We start from the raw sequence: 18,766 nt of genomic DNA on the forward strand, positions 1-18,766 counted from the left end.
ACAATGTTATCTTCTTTTTACTTCCTCTCACGTACTACTATTTTGCATAAGACCACTCTTGGCACTCATGTGAACAATCCCATCTTGAAATAAGCAGAACATTTAACTCCATAGGGTCAGAGTTAACGGGAATGTGGAGCTTGCCCTGCAGTGGCAGCCATTTGAGGCGCACAAGTCTCTTCTAGAGCACTGATTGTGCCTCTGGTGTTAGTGCTCAAATAATCAAAGGGAGTTTGGCTGTGCAGCCACATTAAACTTGGCAGTCATCAATCCAAAGTGCGACGTCATCAAGGGATCTAGCATGATGGTGGATCCTCTGAAGGCAAAGGTCTCTAAATATGGCAGGCAGTCATCCACCTTGGTGGCTTAGGGTTAAGCTTCCATGAGCCTGGCTGCACGCCGGACATCACCCACTCCTTAATAAGGTTGTTAAGTTTGTTACACCACATCACAGTGCACTCAATGTACATGTAAACACCTCAGTTGTGACATTTAAATTGCAGGAGACTCAAACCCTACAGTGTAAAAGCCCACTAGTTTGTGCTTAAATATCTATTGCTGCAGCCCTTCAGGCATCCTTAGTCCTACAAGTAATGCAGATTGCCGACCTTACTCATATAATTATTTTGCTCTGACAGGTCTTTACTTGAAATAACACTTATTGTCATTCTAGCTTATTTTACTGTGGTCTTGTGAAAAACATGTTATGCAGGTAGCCTCCTTGTCCTGTGAAGTAGTACAATTAGTGCATGCAGGTCAGCACTCAGCTATGAGTTATTACATGTATGTCAAAAATATCCAAAGCAACAGCCCATCTGTGAAGCCCTGCCAGCAGTTTGAGCCACATCAACAGTCTCCCTCTACTTTAGTCTTGCAACCCTCTCCAACATGAACGGGACTCTTGGTACATAATGTGAGTAGATCAAATTTCAGCAGGATTAACCTCGGACTTTATCTGATCTATGTTGCATCGGAGTCTGCCTGAACGTTTGACTTGACAGTCCCGAGTGACCAGTTAGCCGCAGTTGGCACTTTATGTTTTTAGGTGCTTTTTACACTTTGGCCTTTGAAAATCCATAACTCTGGTTCTACTGATTGGATTTTTTAGTTCTATTGGTCATGTTTTATTAATTAATTGTTTTTTTTTATTCTTCTAATTTGGTGTGGGATCTTTCCTGTGTGGCGCTGTCACTGTTACACTGTTTGACGTGCTGCACAATACTTTACACATTGAGTATAAATTAAGTCTGCATACTCTGTGCCAAGATACCAGGGGGTTGATCACAGGTTAATCTGGGGTTTGCTTGTGCCTTACCCTGAATGTTGCTGCTTGACCAGGGGTCACAACCCAGTCAAGAACCCAGTTTCTACCGTGATTGATTCTCTACATTGTTCTAGGGTTAGTGGAATACATTTGTGACATTTCAGGACACACCAATCACGGGATTCTACTAATATTGCTGGGTTTGTAAGTATGAAGGTAAAAAAGTGTGACATCTGACTGCATCACACACAGGATAATTCTCACTTGAGTTGATATTGGTCTTTGCTTAAGTTCACCTCACAATAGCAGCTATCTTCTGAATAGATAATGGAAGCGCTATGGCTACACTTAAAGAAGACCAGGTTCGACTTGATCCTCTTCTTGACAACTGACTCCCAGATGAAACACTGTTGCAATGGTCAACCATGCTTTTTCTATTTTCAGTATTTACAAAATGTCTTAACATAGCTAAAATAGCATTTGTAAAAAGTAAAAAAAAAAAAAAAAAAAAAAAAAAAAAAAAAACGAAGTACATTCCAAAGATGTCTGAAAAAGAGTGGTGGACAAACACCAAAGACGGTGAAAGAAACCACCTCTTTCTAAAAGAATGCTACACATTGCTTTTAAGATATATCGTAAAAATGCAATATACATTTTTCTACACTTCGAGGTCATTTAAATGGTAAAAATGTGGAGAAACTCTGATTTACCATTTCTATAGTTTTTGAGAACAGTAGGCAAACCTGGAGCTGGAATGGACTTTTAGACTGTCTGACACTGCCAAGTAGGCCAGACTGAAAAGGCAGTGTGTAGGCTGTTCTCTTTTAGGCCAAGCGCAATGCTGTAAAACCACAGTGCCAGGGAACAGGTATATGCACATTAACCAAGAGGACAAGCATCTGTTGTTGCCATCACTAGTTCTTAACACTTTATGCCAAATGTTTACAGACAAATCACTACAGTGGAAATATTCACCTGGTATCAACTCCTACCATCACATTTCGCCTCCCAATTATTACACAGAGCCAGTGACTCCACTTCTTGGATTATTTTCATCAATTTATTTTTGTGGAGTCATGTTTCCTGGAAGCATCTGCCTAGACGCTAGAAATGTTACAAAGAATTGTTTTGCAAGATTATTTCAAAGAAGTGAAAATTGCAGAACGTTATCTACCAAATCAATTGGTGGATTACAACAAGGCCTGTGAAACGTTTTCTACCTATATATTGTTGTAAACAAAACAGCTGCATTTTAACTACTTACTGCTAGAACATCCATAGAGCATGAGGAGAAGGCAAATCAGTTTCTGGTTGTCGAGCCATCCATCACTCAACTGGTGTTCAGTTGACCACGTCATCCTTTTCAAACATAATTTTGATCAGTCAATAGCTGAAAGATATAAAAAAAATTTATAGGTCAGACAGACATTTTCTAATTTGTCAGTTCACATCTTTTAATAAACACAATGTTAAACTCGGGTATCAGAAATATCAGATCATGGATTTGCAGATAGTAACTAACTTACCAGTCTAATGTGCACACTGATGTCTGGGACAGTTGCACACGTGATTTAGTAAGTGCAGTAAGTGGCAGCAGAAACACGAATGACACAAAAGCAAGTACAACCATCCTGTGTTGGCCATGGGTACTGCAGCAACCTTTTCAACATTTTGTGGTGTACCATGAAAAACTAAGGTGAGGGGTATCCATTGCCAATCCTCCACTCACGCACCACGTGTGCAACACTACACACATTTTTCAGTTTGCTGCAGCACTGCAGATCTGGGTAAATGTAATTTAAGTCTTTGCTTGTTTTATCCTTGACAAACATCCTGGAGTCTAAAAGTGTCTACAGTGACTGATACATTAGTACATGTGTAGCTAAGAGAACTGTATTTTGTTATATTATGTGACGCTACTGTCACTTGTTATAGTGCTCGAATCACCCAGGGAGGGGTACCTTGGCGCTCTAAATGTATAGGGAGGGTCAACAGAGTTAGAATAACATAGTCTTGAGCTTTTTCCTCAATGAAAGATGGTTGGTACTGGTATGAATTTCATAAGACAGTTTGTTCCTATAGAATGAGTCCAGAAATGAGAAGGCTCTGCCACCTGATTTAGGTTTCTTTATGCGAGGAATCATTAAAAGTGCTTTGTCACTAGATCTCACACTTCTTAGGACAAAAGTGCATCAACTCTTATGTAATTTATGTAGGACCTTTTCCAATGAGAGCATTGTCAGTAAGGCAACAGGTCTTAAAGATTATTCTACTTTTATTGGTAACCAATGTAACGATTTAAGAAGGGGTAGTGAAGCTGTACCTGGAGGTTGGTTACATATAAGCCTCGCACCTGTGTTTTGTACCACTTGACGTTGAGCAAGAAGATTAGCAATTGCAGAGGCCAGCCGAGAAGTACAGTAGTTCATCAGACTATTTATTAGCTCCTGCACTAAGGTCTTCCTGGCCAATAATGGTAAAAATGGAAGTGCTTTCCTGAGTAACAGGAATGGGAACCGGTACCGATCATTGATGTAACCTGGTCTTTCATAGTTAGGTTCTGATCCAGCTGAACCCCTAAGTTATTCACTACATGCTTAGGAGGTGCCAGAGCCAGGTCGGCTGGCCACCAAGCCTTAGCCCAGAACCTCTGGGCTTTACCGAATAGCATTATTTCAGTTTTTGCTGCATTTAATTGAAGACATTTATGGGATATCCATACTGTGACTGTTTTCATACCAGATAGAAGGGTGATCTCTGGGTTTTTATTGAAAGAGATCACTAATTGAGTGTTATATGCACAGGAATAAATCTCAAGCCTTAAAGTTCTGACAATTTGTGCTAAGGGGGTGACAGATATTGAAAAGTGTGGGGCTCAAGCAAGAACCCAGTGGCACTCCCTTGTCTGTCTGCCTTATGGAAGATTTGTACGGAGCTAGGGAAATATTTAGCGATCCCTCAGGAAGTCATCAAGCCATTTTAAGGCTTTACAGCTTTTTTATGCAGCAGGTACTGTTTAAATTCCTCCAGTGATATAGTTAGTATCGAGTGCCACTGCCAAAAGAACTAGAACGGCCATTATACAAGATTGCTTTCCACTTGCAGAGGTGATGCCTAGATGTGCAAGTACAAGATTATAGGTATATGAGAATCAGTTTTAGCTACTGGCTGGTTTCTGAAAGTCATGTGATCTTACTATTGATATTATGAACAAAAAGTCATGTGATCTTACTATTCATATTATGAACAATCACTGACAGGGGAGGAGGCCTGCTCAACTCCTTATTCACTATGAGGATATGGAGCTGTATTTTAGGCTTCCAGTCTGTTTGGGACACATGGGACACTTTACCAAGTACCTCAAAAGGCTCTGCCATTCTGGATGCCAGTGATGAAAAATTCAAAGATAAAAGTACCTTGTCATACTAGATAGGATAAGTACAGAGCCTCACTAGCCACACCACGGCTACCTCTACTACACTGTTAAAACCTTTGGGGACATGGTTGATGAAACAAATTTAACCTCCAGCAAACAGAGTGAGAACAATCTTCACATGTGCTGACATGCTACACCATTGACCAAGATGCTGGGGTGCCCAAACAAACATTAATGTGTTGCCTGAAAGACACCTGATGCAAACAAATACATACACTGAATGCAAGGGATTTGCAGCTCACATGTGTCATGCTCCACAGTATGGTCCTTCAACAGATGACTACTAGTTCTTGGTGACCATGGACAGCCCTTGCCAAGGCCAATGCTACCACTTCTCTTGCATGTAGCAGTCAAAAAGCTACTGTAAAAACAGCACTTGAGGTAGCAGGCAAGTTCTATCATTGAACACAAGGAAATATTTTTTGGGGTCCGGGACACTAAATCTGCATGCTTACTTTTTCCACAGGACACACAAGTTCAACCCTTCTGGCTGGCACTTTACAGTGCCACAGTAAGGTTGCAAGAGGATTATCTGATGGTAAGGTGCAATATATATTCATATATTTCCCATGGCCAAATTGTATTTCTAGTTTATTCTTAACAGATGGAACACAAGCTATCAGCCTGGCACCTTACTCCTTGGAAGCCTGAAAACTCATAGGTGGAGCATCTCAATGCTCGTCGCTCAGCCCCACCCATTTCAATACATATATGATCCCTCTGACCGGGATTATCCGTGCACACATCAACATCCCCTTCTGTGCTGATGACACACAACTCATACCCTGCCGCTCGGACAAGAGCCCCAACACAAGAAACAAGTTCACATCCTGCATGACTGAAGTCACTAATTGGATAAACATCATCTGCTTCAACACTGACAAGACAGAAGTAGTGATCTTCAGCAGGAACACCATGAGACTCCAGCTGGTAGGTGGCTAATTTCAGACCCACACCCATGCCAGGGACCTTGGAACAACCATTGACAGCAAACTGGACCTGCCTTTACAAATCAACGCTGTTACTCACATACCCTGAAGATGTTAAGGAAGATCTTCAAATGACTCCCAAGCAAAACTAGTTTGACTCACCAACAAGTTAGACTACAGTACCACCCTCTATGCCGGCATCACCAAGCAACTCACTAGAAGAACACTAGCTATCCACAATTCAGCAACCAGGCTAATTCTCAACCTTCCATGCGGACCCAAAATCAAAGCACACTTCAGGGAGTTAAACTAGCTCACAATACACAAACATGCTTATTTCAAACTCCTGACACACACACACACAAACACACACACACACACATATTCAAGACCTACACAACAATCTCTTTCCACTAACCCCCCAGACACCTTTGCACCACAGGACTCCTCCTAAAACATATGCCACAGATACACAGAACCAGATCAGGAGGCAATTAGTTCACTTACACTGATCCTAAAGCATGGAATGTCAGTCCTCCAACTCCACATCAGAGCCTCCATCTCCCTTCTAGAATTGTGAAAGGCACTGAAGACCTGGCTTTATAATTAACTAACCTATCATAGGTAGAGCTAAGTACACACACCTGCTCAGTGCCAAGGTACCCTTGCAGGTGGCAATGCGTTTTACAAATACACATTACAAAACATTAACATGCAAAAACCCTTACCTTTATTGTAAGCATTCTAAGGGTGCGCTTGCTTAAAATTATAGTGCTCCCAATTGAAAAATATGTACAAGTATTTGCAAAATGAAACCATTTGTGAATTATAATGCTCCTAGATCTAGCTCCATTATACAGGCAAATATGAATATATATAAATCAAGGTTATTTTATTTTTAAAGCAAGCAATGTACCAAAATAATATTTGCAACTTTAAAATAAACACAGACCAAGGTTACAGACAGTTTTGTTGAACTCTCAAAATAAAATATATCCAAAAATATTTGCAACATAAAATAGGATAAAAGGTTACAGACTGTTTTATTAAATTATCCCTCATTTGAAGGACCACTTCAAATACCATTCATCTAAATCATAATTTAATTAAAGCATGTTTGATGCATACCAATATTTTTATAAAATAATACTGGAGAAGCACTATAAACACACTTTGGACCAGTGCTTTAAATGGAAAAATAGAAGTGCAGGTACTCTGTAATAGAGTACCTGCTTGTTTCTGAGAAGTGCCGGTACTCTCCAATTGAAAGTATTACGTTTTTCTTGAGATGTGCCGGTACTCTCCCTCTCAAAATAAAAAAGTGCCGGTACTCAGTACCGGAGAGTACCGGAGAGTACCGGCCCATTTAAAGCACTGCTTTGGACCTTATTTTAAAAGAGTCAGAAATGTGGACACGAAGGGCTATGAACTTACATTGTTGCAGATTAACGACTTTCAAAAATGTGGGTGAATGTACAGAAGTAGAACTGAAACTCTCCAACAGGTCCAGGTTTCCAGGCATACTCCTGAAACATTTTTGTGAATTCCATTTCAACAAGAGCACATATACATCAGTAATATGGCTAGCAAGTGCAAATTACCTGTTACAAATTGTATTTTCTTTCTGTTTGGGCGAGGAGGTTTTAATAATGCAAAAAATCCCTTTCCACACTGGAAAAATGTTTTACTCCTGCCCCTATAAGGAATAGATTTTCAAACTTCTTCAGGATGGTAAAGAGTTGGAAAGGACATAGCTAATACCCTATAAATGTAAGCTCTTGTGATGCACACTCCTGTGACCTTCCAGCCATGTATTGATCACGTCCTTCAAACCTTCAACCCTTTTGAGTAGATTTGCCAAAAATAAAATCATTCTATTGGACATCGGGCTCAAACATTGCAGAGGCAGTATCATGTTGGGTTGTGAATGACATATCAAACTTTACTTTAAAGAAGTATTGACTCATAGTTAGCTAGTAGTTAAGGGCACCAAGGAGCTACGACATCAATTTAGTGAACCCAGTTGAAAATTACTGTTAAGTACTGAGGTGCACTCTCCTTGTCAATTTTAAACCTCCATTAACTGGGCTACGAATTTGGTTATACTTTTCAGGTGTTAGTAGACAATGACAGATGTACTGTGTACATGGGTGATATGCTGTTGGGCATTTTTATATATTTAAAAAAATGCAAAATAGGACGAGTTGTAGGTGATGGAGCTCCTCAGTATGAATGCTACACAGTCTGGTTGTTTTACTTGTCATCTCTGGATTTGTAATTAAGTGAGAATGAGCATTTAGCCAGACCTCAGTGGTGTCATTTGGTGATCTGGTGATCACTAGCATGCTAGAGAGATGGTGGCCTGGTTGCATCAAAACAGAACTGAGTATTAGTGTTTTGTATCCTGTAATGTGTGTGCTTCGCTCTATTCATTTATGGTGGGTTGCCAAAGCTTCAGTGTCCCCATGAAGGAGTCGGGCTTGTTGAACAATTTTATATAAGTGCATCACGTCAGCATAGGTTCTGTCATGTGTTACCAATCAGGAAATAGCCATCCCAGTCAGATTTAGGTCAACCTTCAGGCATCAGTTTCAAATTTTCGCTTTTCTTAGTCTTTGGGACATATTTCATTTTAGAGGCGAGATAAAATACAGGTCCAGCTCCAAGATACAGGGAAGACAATAATTTTACTGAGAATGGATCACCGCAAATATGATGTGATATGCATTTTACAGTGTAGTGTGTGGAGTCTGTATGAGTCAAGAGTTTAAAAAACTACACTATACTGTTGTTTTTATATATTTACATAGCACCTATTTACAAGCTAAGTACATGGAGACAAAGTAATTTGCCACAAATCAAATGATTTTTTAATAAGTGTTAAAAATAGGGTTAAAACCCATACATCCAGGCTCCAAGGTTAGCTACAGGACCACATCTCTTCAGTTTTATTGCTAATATTTATAACCACTTATGTAAGCGCTGGGATGCAACCCCAACCTTCTTATTTAAGGCCTTGATATGCTTTTTATATTGTTGAGAAGATGGGACTGGTAGGTAGAGATGTATGATTGATCCACTGTTCATGGTATGATTATCTAAAAGAATCGGTTGGAGTATTAGCCCCCAAATACTCATGAGAACCTACAAATTGTATACTATCTATTGCAAGAAGCATAAGTTTACAATTAGTTACAAAACTGTGATTATTCTGGAGCAAAGAATGATTTACGTCAAGCCTTTTCAGTCTGCTAATACCACTGAAAATCCTATATAGCTCCTGTTTTTAAGGGCTGGTCTTACTCAAGACCTTTTGACTTTACTAAAATAAGACGTACAATATACTTACTGAAAGGGACTTTCAGCCACAGCTCTCCATCAAATGCCCTTGTCTCTTTCAAAATTTGCTTCCAACCAAAAGAGCATATAGCATATAGCTTGGGGCAAAAGGTCAACCTACTTCAACCACTGGTTAACTTCACTTTGAGCAACTTCATTTTGCTTATTCACAAAGAGCTAATCCCCACATAAGGTAGTTTCCTTCAGTGCATGTGTTTTTGGTTTTACTTTGTCATTTTTAGGGGCGAGCGCAAAGCCCTCCATTACTCTTCTAATCTCTCTTTAGAGGGATTTTAACCACGCCCATGGTACGTCAATCACTTAAATTGGTTTGTGGGCTTGCCTTTTAAAATCCGCTTGTTTTTATTTGTGAAAGGAATGCATCTGTCAGGCCTTTTCCGGTATTTAGCCCTCCCTGAGAGCACCGGTAAACTACTGGAAGCATATGAGGCTTCATGTTTTCCGTATGGTTTCTGGACTACTTTTTCTCTTTATTTCACAGCGCGATCTCACTGCGTTTCAGAAAGCGATTGCGCTTTTTTTTTTTTTCTTTTTTCATTTAATGTGGCAAGAAAAGTCAGGTTAGGAGTTTACAATGCTAATAGCTCTAACTCAACTTAATGCGAGACCTGTTGCATGTCAAATCCTTGTTTTTTTGTGTTGCCTGATCTGAAAGCTGGATGCCACTGATGTGAGCACAGGACACATTTCACCTTGTCGGTTCTCGTCTCCTGCCAATTCCATATGGAATGACCTTAATCAGACTTCTGCTATTTCACAGCACACCATATTGTATTCCAGGACTGTATTACCACTGGTTGTTTTTGCCTCCAAAGTAACCAAACTTTATTGTGTTTAATTTTTAGCACACACTTGTACCATTTTTATCTAAACATAGCTGCAGTGTAATTTGGGTTTTATTATCCAATATTTTGTACTCTAAACCCGCTTTCCTTGTTTCTTTCCATTCTCTTTCTGTGCTTCTTGCTTTCATTTTTCTTTATTGCCTTCTTTCTTTCATTCCTTCTTTTTTCGTTCTTTCATTGTCCCTGTCTTTTTCCTTCTTTCTTTTTTTGCATTTTCATTTTTTTCCTGTCTTTTCTTCGTTCCTTTTTTGCCTTCTTTTAATTTTTCCTCCTTTCCTCCTTTCTTTCCTTTAATTTCTTGTTTTCCTTTTTCACTTTTCTTTCCTTTTTTCTTTCCTCTTTTCTTTCTTGCCTTTGTCACCTTCTTTCATTTTTTCCTTTGTTCTTTCCTTCTAACATTCCTTCCTTCTATCATTTTTTCTTTTTGCATTTCTTTTTTCTTTTGTCTTTCTTTTATTACTTTTGTCTTTTCTTTCTTTACTTTTTTCTTTCCTTCTTCCTTTCTTTTTGTTTATTTCCTTTTTCTTGCTGTTTTTCTTTCCCTCTTTCCTTTCCTTCTTTCTTTCCAATTCATTCCTTGCCTCTTCTGTTTTCTACTACCTTTGGTTTGCCTTCCTTCTCCTTTTTCCTTCCACCCTTCTCTTGTTTCTTTTTTGCCTGCCTTCCTTTCTTTTTAACTTGAATGTCTTCCTTTTTTGCTTTCCTTCCTTCCCCTTTTCTTTCTTCTCTTCTTTCTCAAAGGCAAGAGACTGCCAGACCAATTCTTTTTAGGCCTGTGTTATTCAAGAGCTTTTGATTTTACTAAAAGTAAGTATAACACAGTTACTTACAGGAGTTTTCAGCTGGATTTCATTAATCATTCTGTGTCATTCAAATGTGTCTTTCACCCATTCCAGCATTCAGCAAGGGGCAATGTGTTAGCCCTCTTCAGCCACTGACTGACTTCCCTAGGAGTCATGACATTCTGGTCTTTCACAAGGAGCACCTCCACCCACAAAGTATTTCCCTTTAGTGCCAGGTAGCACTGTGGAATTGTGTTCTTTTTGAGACCAAAAAACACGTATCATTAGCTAATGTATTTTTTTTTTTTTATCTGATGCGGGCAGAGCAGCTTCCCTAACTAAGTTCTGTAAAGTGGAAAACAAAACAAGACAAGACTTGCAAAAAAGCTGGCAGCAAATGATGTCCTTGTGCTCGTAAATGAGAGGATTTTGCAAACCAACTTACGGTTTCAAAACTCAAAGCTAAAATAATTTTCACACGAGTTACTCACCTTCACCTAACTTCTAAGGTGTTCTGAGTTTATATCCTGTTTACCAGTTTTTTAAATTCTGACATTATTTAATTAACTGCATCGGAAAGATATTGAGCAAGTTTACAGTTATGGCATGGAGGTGAGCTCTGTCCCCATGAAATGTGCGGAACCAATGTTCAAAACATTTCAGGATTAATATTTATTTAATTAGGTTTTTTTTCGTAAAACATTCATCACGTTTCGATCACTTGACACTGCTATAGATTTACGCTGAAGTCTGTATCTGGACCAGATGGGGAAGTTGTAGTCCAGTCACTATGGCTGGAGTATTTACCACAAATTCTATATTTGCAACACCTATTCTGTGTTGAGCTCTATTACACCCGACGTACAGGTTGGTTTTCACATTTATACTGAACCACAAGTAATTTGGTTCTGCCATAATGTTTGGGTTCATGGTACTCGACACTTCACACCCTAGACTAGGGGATTGGCCTCTAAATTTCAGTTGATTCAAAGTTTGTCGACTCATTCAGTGCGTAGTAGCTCAGAGTACATAGTGGGATGCTAACACATCATAGAACTTTCCTCCTGTAACTTATGTGTTTAGAGACCACTTGAAGTGATACTTTCATCTGCTGGGAGCCACTGGAGTGTCTCTATGAACGGGTTTATATGGTCGTCCTTTCAAAGACTCACACATATACTTCTGGCCTGGCTTGGAAATTAATGCAACCTAACTTACAACCTATTCCTCCTATGTGCTTACTTCATGTGGAACCATACTTGAGGAGAATGATATGGTATTTGCATCTTACTATTATGATGATTAATTTTTATCAGGCAACAAAAAATACTAAGCGGTTCACCCAACCCTAAATTAGTACAGTCATCTCTAGGTCAAAGTACCATAATCACTTATTACTCAGGAAAATTTCTTCTGCCTTTAAACCAATGAGAGGATTTTTTGTGCAAAAATCTAGGGCGGTTCATAAAGCAAGACTGTAAATGAGGTAAGAATATAGCCAGAATGAGGTGCTGCATTACTCCTCCTAAGAGCATAAGCTGGCCCAGTATTGGTGTGTGAGCGGCACAACACAAACTTGCTTCGGTTAAAAACAATATTTCCATGACACCTGCCAGGCTCTTGCGGTCCAGCCACCAAGTTCCTGGTTTTCTAAAGACTGTGAGAATGCATCAGAGGTCATTTAAGCTGATTCATGAGGAGGAGTTCAGGAAACAGCAGTGAAACTTTTCAAATATTTGTGGATCAAATATATGCTTTGAACTAGCGTGGTTTTAAGTTTGCTTGAACAAATTCAACACTCCCCCTCTATAAACAAACATGTAGCATTGCGGGATCTAAATCTCCAACTCAGGTAGGGCTTTCAGAGAGCATGGGGTGGAAGTGCTTCCCCTCCGAATTTTGAGCGAATGACCTCATATCTCTACTACAAGGGAAACTCCTAGTGTTCACCCAACTAAATCTGCCTTGTTGAGAAACACAGCGCCACAACTACACAGCTGTTGCAAGGGCAAGACGGGTGCTTCATACTGGTCAGCGCGTGCACAAACAACGCCCACAAATGGCATGGTGGTTCACATGATAAATGATAGAAGAACCCTTAAGACAACAATATGGGAGCGCAAGGTGGCAAAAGATCAAAAAGAATGGGAAACATTTCAACCACAAAAGGACTGAAATCACACCCGCTTCTAGGAGCACGTAAACAAGTTAAAGAGTGGTAATGTCCCAATGCAGAACGGTGTTTCAGATGCTGCATGGGTCACTCACGTTACAAACTTGTACACGGTCATGCAGTCGGTTTTTGGCACGATCAGCAACGGGTCTGTGATGACCCTGAATTCATCTTCTCTCCACTATGAAGCACTCTCCTCTGAGGTAGAAGGCACAGAGACCATAGTAGTTCCTGGGTTAGAGCAGTCAGTTGCTTCTGAGGAATTAAAATGTGCAGATCTAGATCATATCTCCACCAGAAAGATAGAAAATGTTATTAAGTTTATAAGGAAGGATGGCACCCAGGTTCCAATGGTCTGACAACTTCCTTGTTCAAATGTTCCCCGGTAAACTGGGCAAAGAGGCTGTGTCCCTGCCCTTTAATAGTGCATTTCAGTCTGCTGCAGCCCCGGACTCCTGGAGAGGGTCCATACACTGACCAATTTTCAAAAAGGGGGAAATCGCACATTTGCCTCAAACTATTGCTTAATAGCCCTCTTGTATGTGGAGGCTAAAATTTATGCCCGCATATTGTTGGACCAACTGGAGGCTTGGGCCCAGGAGTGCCAAATCCTGCTGTTCTTTCAATCTGGCTTCAGACCCGGGCCTCGTCAGTGGATAACATTGTGGGACTTTCATATTTACTGCAGCAAGCATTTGAAAACAATCATCTGCCGTAATTCTGCTGCTTTGTGGACCATAGTGCGGCTTGCGATAGGGTTGATCGTGAAACTCTCTGGAGGAAGCTTGTGGCATGGGGTATCCCCACACAGCTCCTAGGTGCCTTTATTTAATTGTACACAGACACATGGGCTCGAGTAACAACTGGTCATGGCACAATGACTCAGAAAATAGAAACCAATAGCATCCTAAAGCAGGGCTGCATCCTGGCCCCACTGCTGTTTAACTTGTGTACAGCGGACTTAGGGAAAAGTTTGGAGGCCACCGATGACTGGTTCCATAAATCATTCAATATGCCGACAACGTTGTGATAATGGATTGTACAAACATCGGCTTACAGTGGGCACCAAATGTTCTGAACACATTTAATATAGCCAATCAGCTTCAATTAAACCAGGAAAAAACAAGGTCCTCATATTTGGAAGGTATCAAAACAAAAAAAAATCATAGACTGCCAACTCTGAAGTCAGGCCATTGGCACAGTCAGGAAGTGTAACTACCCTGGCACGTGGTTTGCTGAAATAACCTGGAAGGGAAACAGAAAAAGCGCAATCAGAAAAAATCTGCCGCAATCACATATAGGATTGCCCAACTGAATAGCCAACTAAAAAGAGCATCAGCAGTCCCAATACTGAGGGTAACAAAGGTGACTCTACTTCCGGCCCTGCAGTATGGCAACCTGGCATATCCTGGATCTCTAGAAGCCACTGTAGAACAAGCACACTGTATGGGGTACAAAATAAAATCCTACAACAACCAAAACACATCCGACACTCCAGGCTAAGATTGGAGTTGGGCCTTGTGTCGCAGAAGTTAGAATGCTAAGCAACCATCTTGAAGTACATCATCAGGCTCAGGAAGGCAAACACGCAGTCATTAAAATACCATTTGAGATTAATTGTCGAAACTCCTGGTAACCACTAGTATACATGTGTAAACAACGCACTGGAGACTTTCGAAATGGGAGACTCCAGTCAGATGGCAGAAACTGTTCCGTTTAAAACTCAGAAAATAACAATTAATAAAAGGATAAAAGGAAATCTCAAGTGAACAAGACTTATTGATGGTCAAATCCCCATCAGCAGCGCCAGTTTCAAATGATTCCTACCTGGTCGGGCGCCACAGCCATATCTTTTAGAGACAATAAACGTGGAAATCCGACGGAAGATCTTTTACATGCGCACATTAGCCCTGCCAATTAAGTATTTTAATCCTGCTTAGCCCTCACATAAAGATAAAAGAGCCTGCAGGCTTTGCTCTTATCAACATAAAACTTGGTTGCACCTTTTTTGCTGTCTCTCTTTAGTCTCTCAGAGGAGACAGCTAATCAAACCAATGGCACTGGCCTTGGTGGCGCGCACTTGTTTGGAGGCATCTAACATCTGTTTCTCACGCCCAGCGGTTTGGGGCTTGGCTAGATGATTCAGCATTAAGGCAGCTGTTCTCCCAGTCAGTGGGGGTGGCCAGCATAGGGGCTGGAGGGTTATTAGAAGGTTAAGAACTGTCTGAGAAATCTGAGCTACAGATAGATTTGCAGTTTAATGTTTTATTTACACAAGCACTTTTAGTTTCTTCTGTATAGAGGGACGACAGTACATAACTTAGAAGGTGGAGCAGCTTAACTCATCAAGTCGCAGTAAGGGTGAGGGCAGTGTAGGCAATCACACAAGTGGCATGGCATGTGTTCACGCATAAAGTATTATATTGCCTACCCAGGCAAATACATCTTGACTGTCAACAGCAACTAGGCCTGTTGGGAAAATCAATGATTTACAGACATAATGGTACTTGATGTGTCTGTATTTTAATTTAAGATGTTTTATCGATGATTTTATTGTAATGGTTTTAATTAACTTAACAATAAAGCTGATAATGACAAATGCCTCTGTCGTGTTCCACTTGTGTTTTCCTTCTGGGCCTTTATGGGCAGATGCAAGAGGAAGAGAGAGACCCAGCAAAGGCTTCAGTCATGAGGAGGAGTCCTGAGAATCACTAAGTTCCACAGTAATTGTAGAAGCCTCCATGTAGTGCTTTCCTCTTATCTAGTTTCTAAGCACTAACATAACACACCAGAAATGCACTTCTGAGGTCAAAGAAGACTTTTATTGTTGTTAATTCTTCCCCAACCCCAATTTTTATGTATGACGAATTAGTAGCTTTCAAGTCCGCGTTAATCAAACAAAATATATCAGTTTGCAATATACACAGCAGGTTATATTTATAAGATATTGAATGCAAAGCAAAACAAATACTTCACCGTGTGGGAAACTATTTACAGCTTCATCTTTCTAAGGTCTGCAAGCTGATGACCCCTTGTAAGCCGCGAGAAAGAGATTCATCTACCCACACGGGATTGCTGGCAGCTGGCGCCAAGCTCCAGCACGAGGTCCAGCAGATTCGAATCTGAATCTCTGCAGCCTGTTACATTCGTTACAAAGGTGTGCCCCTCCTCTCAGACCTGGGAAACTGAGCAAGCCTTTTGGAGACTGGCCAGGTCTCCAAGACTACTCCTGTTCCCAAGCTCAAGCGAAGAAAAACAACACCCATGTACTCTCTCTTATCATGTCTAGTCTACTGTGAGAAAAACATCTTGGTTCTCTGGTGCAAAAACACAGCTTGGAAAAATACAGCTTGGATTCTCAACTGCAATGTCTAACTCCACGTTAAAGGCAATGGGCAGCTAACCTAAATATCAAATGCAATGTCTAGTGTCATGTCAAAGCCAATAAGCATCTAAGCTGAATACAAAATGCAATGTCTTATATCATGTCAAAGCCCATAGGCAGCTGAGCTGAATACAAAATGCAATGTATAATATCATGTCAAAGCCAATAGGCAGCTGAGCTGAATATAAAATGCAATGTATAATATCATGTCAAAGCCCATAGGCAGAATATCTAATAGCATGTCAAAGTCAATAGGCAGCTAAATTGAATACATCATGTCAAAGCCAATAGGAATGCAATGTCAAAGCCAATAGGCAGAATATCTAATAGCATGTCAAAGTCAATAGGCAGCTAAATTGAATACATCATGTCAAAGCCAATAGGAATGCAATGTCAAAGCCAATAGGCGGCTAGACTGGATACAGCATGTCAAAGCCAATAGGCAGAATACAGAATGTAATGACTAATGCAATGTCAAAGCCCATAGGCGGCTAAACTGAATACAGAAAGTAATGGCTAATGCAATGTCAAAGCCCATAGGCGGCTAAACTGAACAGAACATACAATGTGAACATTGAGCAACTAATATGCGCAGTGGTGAAACACAAAGTCATTGGTCAAAACAAAACTTATCAAATGGCAGTACATTCCACCACAGGGAGAATCAGTGTGTCCAAAATGGCCCCAACCATTGTGATCAGAGGCCATGTCTAATACAACTAGTGGCAAGGAGGGCGTTTGTAGCCGTTGACTAAGTAGGTGAGATGGTGGAGGGGACAAGCACAAGCGTGTTAAGTGACTCCGAGCTCCCAATAGTGTTTTGATCAGAATGGAGGCTACTGTGGTAAGAAAACACCTGAACAAAGAAGCAAGTCAGGCTGGCTTGCTCTGATGCTAGGGTGTGCCTAGCTGTCGTTGCCCACAAATGACTTGCCATATGTAGAGTCAATGAGGTTGGGAGAAGTGGCTACTGACCGTATTTTACCTTTGAGTGTGAGCCACAAACCATCCTGAACTCAGCAGCCAGACTCATGCTCAACCTCCCACACAGAACTCACATCACACCACACCTGAAGGGGCTCCACTGGCCCCTGGTACACGTGTTCATTTCAAACTTCTCACACACACACATTCAAGGCACTACACAATTTAGGCCCCACCTAACAGACCAGTTACACATTCTCTCACCAAAAACCCAGACACCACTGCTTCCCTTTCCAACATGCACACATCATAACAGCATAAACAGAACCAGATCACAAGGAATGGAGTTTTTTTATTTTGCCCAGAAAGCGTGAACAGCCTCCCATTATGCATCAGAGACTCCTCGAATCTACTTGAATTCCACAAGAAGTTGGAGACCTGGCTCTTCGATTAAACAACCTACTATAGGCAGGGCTAGGCACACAACCCTGCTTAGCGCCACAATACTTTTGTGGTTGATAGTGCACTTTACAAGTACATGTAACATAACACGGGCATGAGAGGTTCTGTGTGCGTACCATCATCCAAACTAAGATCATCATAACACTTATGACCAACACTTAAGAGGGTGGCAGAGGGAAGGCATTCAAGGAGAAGCCCAGAGTTTAGCTGCCATTCAAGAGATGCAACAGAAGATGGACACTTCATTGAGGCTTCAGAGAGTGCCATGGACTTTCTGAGAAAGAGGGGGAACTTACAAGAGGTAAAAACTACAATATGGGGTTTTGAGAGATTTGTTGTGCGCCTTCAGGAGTTCAAGAAGTTATCTGAAGACTTGAAATCCTGTGCTGCATTTGACATTATGTAGCTGGAATCACAGCTTGTCATTTGTGAAGATGCTAGAAGAAATTTCAACATACTCACATTGGGATTTCCATTTCATCAGTGATGAGTGGAAGTGCAGTATCCTCATATGCTGAAATACAGTTTTATTGAAAAAAAGGCTCTGTTGGCTCTTCCCTCACTATCAGTGAGACCAAGTAGGGCATTCAGATGCAAAAGAGGCAGAGAGGAGCCAGAAATACTATAAATGACAAGTTAGGCAGCCAGCAAGACAGGGCATTGGTACTAATGGAAGATGGCAATAGGTTGGTCTTCTCAAACAGAGCGAAACTCTTGCTCTTTCCTGATTAAAGCCAGGGGACCTTGAGGTGTAGGCAAAATTTGATGTTGATCAAAAAACGCTGAATTTGAATTGGCATCACTGTTTTGGCACTACTTTAATTTAAAAGTGGTGGCTGAATGGAGGCAACATAGGTCCGATTCACAAAGTCACTTCGGTTTAGTAAAGTTACAAATGTGGAGTACCACAGTGGTGGAGCAGTTTCTGCATTCAGGGCAGAATCTCCATAAGCCACACTCTCTGCAGTCCGCCGCGTGGGGATTCCACTACGAGTGTAGAGATCCCTGCCTTGAGTACAGATAGTCCGCACTCATAACTTTACTACACGTTTCATTCATTTGGATTTGTATAGGGCCTTAATCACCCAGATGGTATCCAGGCACTGGATCCAGAGTGCTTGCAGGAGGTGACAGCCACATGTCTGGTCTGGGAAAAAAGATGCATTTGAGTATTGCACCAGAATATTATAGTCAGGATGTATAAAT

General features: G+C 40.8%; 1 protein-coding gene across 1 annotated transcript in view; it reads right to left on the reverse strand.

Moving 5' to 3' along the window:
* LOC138261177 (uncharacterized) overlaps window positions 1–18,766 on the reverse strand; it is a 106,191-nt gene that overhangs the window by 57,628 nt on the left and 29,797 nt on the right. The window contains exon 2 of the mRNA XM_069209890.1: window positions 2,529–2,654. Within this exon, the coding sequence (XP_069065991.1) occupies window positions 2,529–2,622 (94 nt within the window). The 5' untranslated portion in view covers window positions 2,623–2,654. The remainder of the gene's footprint in view (window positions 1–2,528; window positions 2,655–18,766) is intronic.

This window comes from Pleurodeles waltl, chromosome 10 (assembly GCF_031143425.1).
Source record: "Pleurodeles waltl isolate 20211129_DDA chromosome 10, aPleWal1.hap1.20221129, whole genome shotgun sequence".
Lineage (NCBI taxonomy): Eukaryota > Metazoa > Chordata > Amphibia > Caudata > Salamandridae > Pleurodeles > Pleurodeles waltl.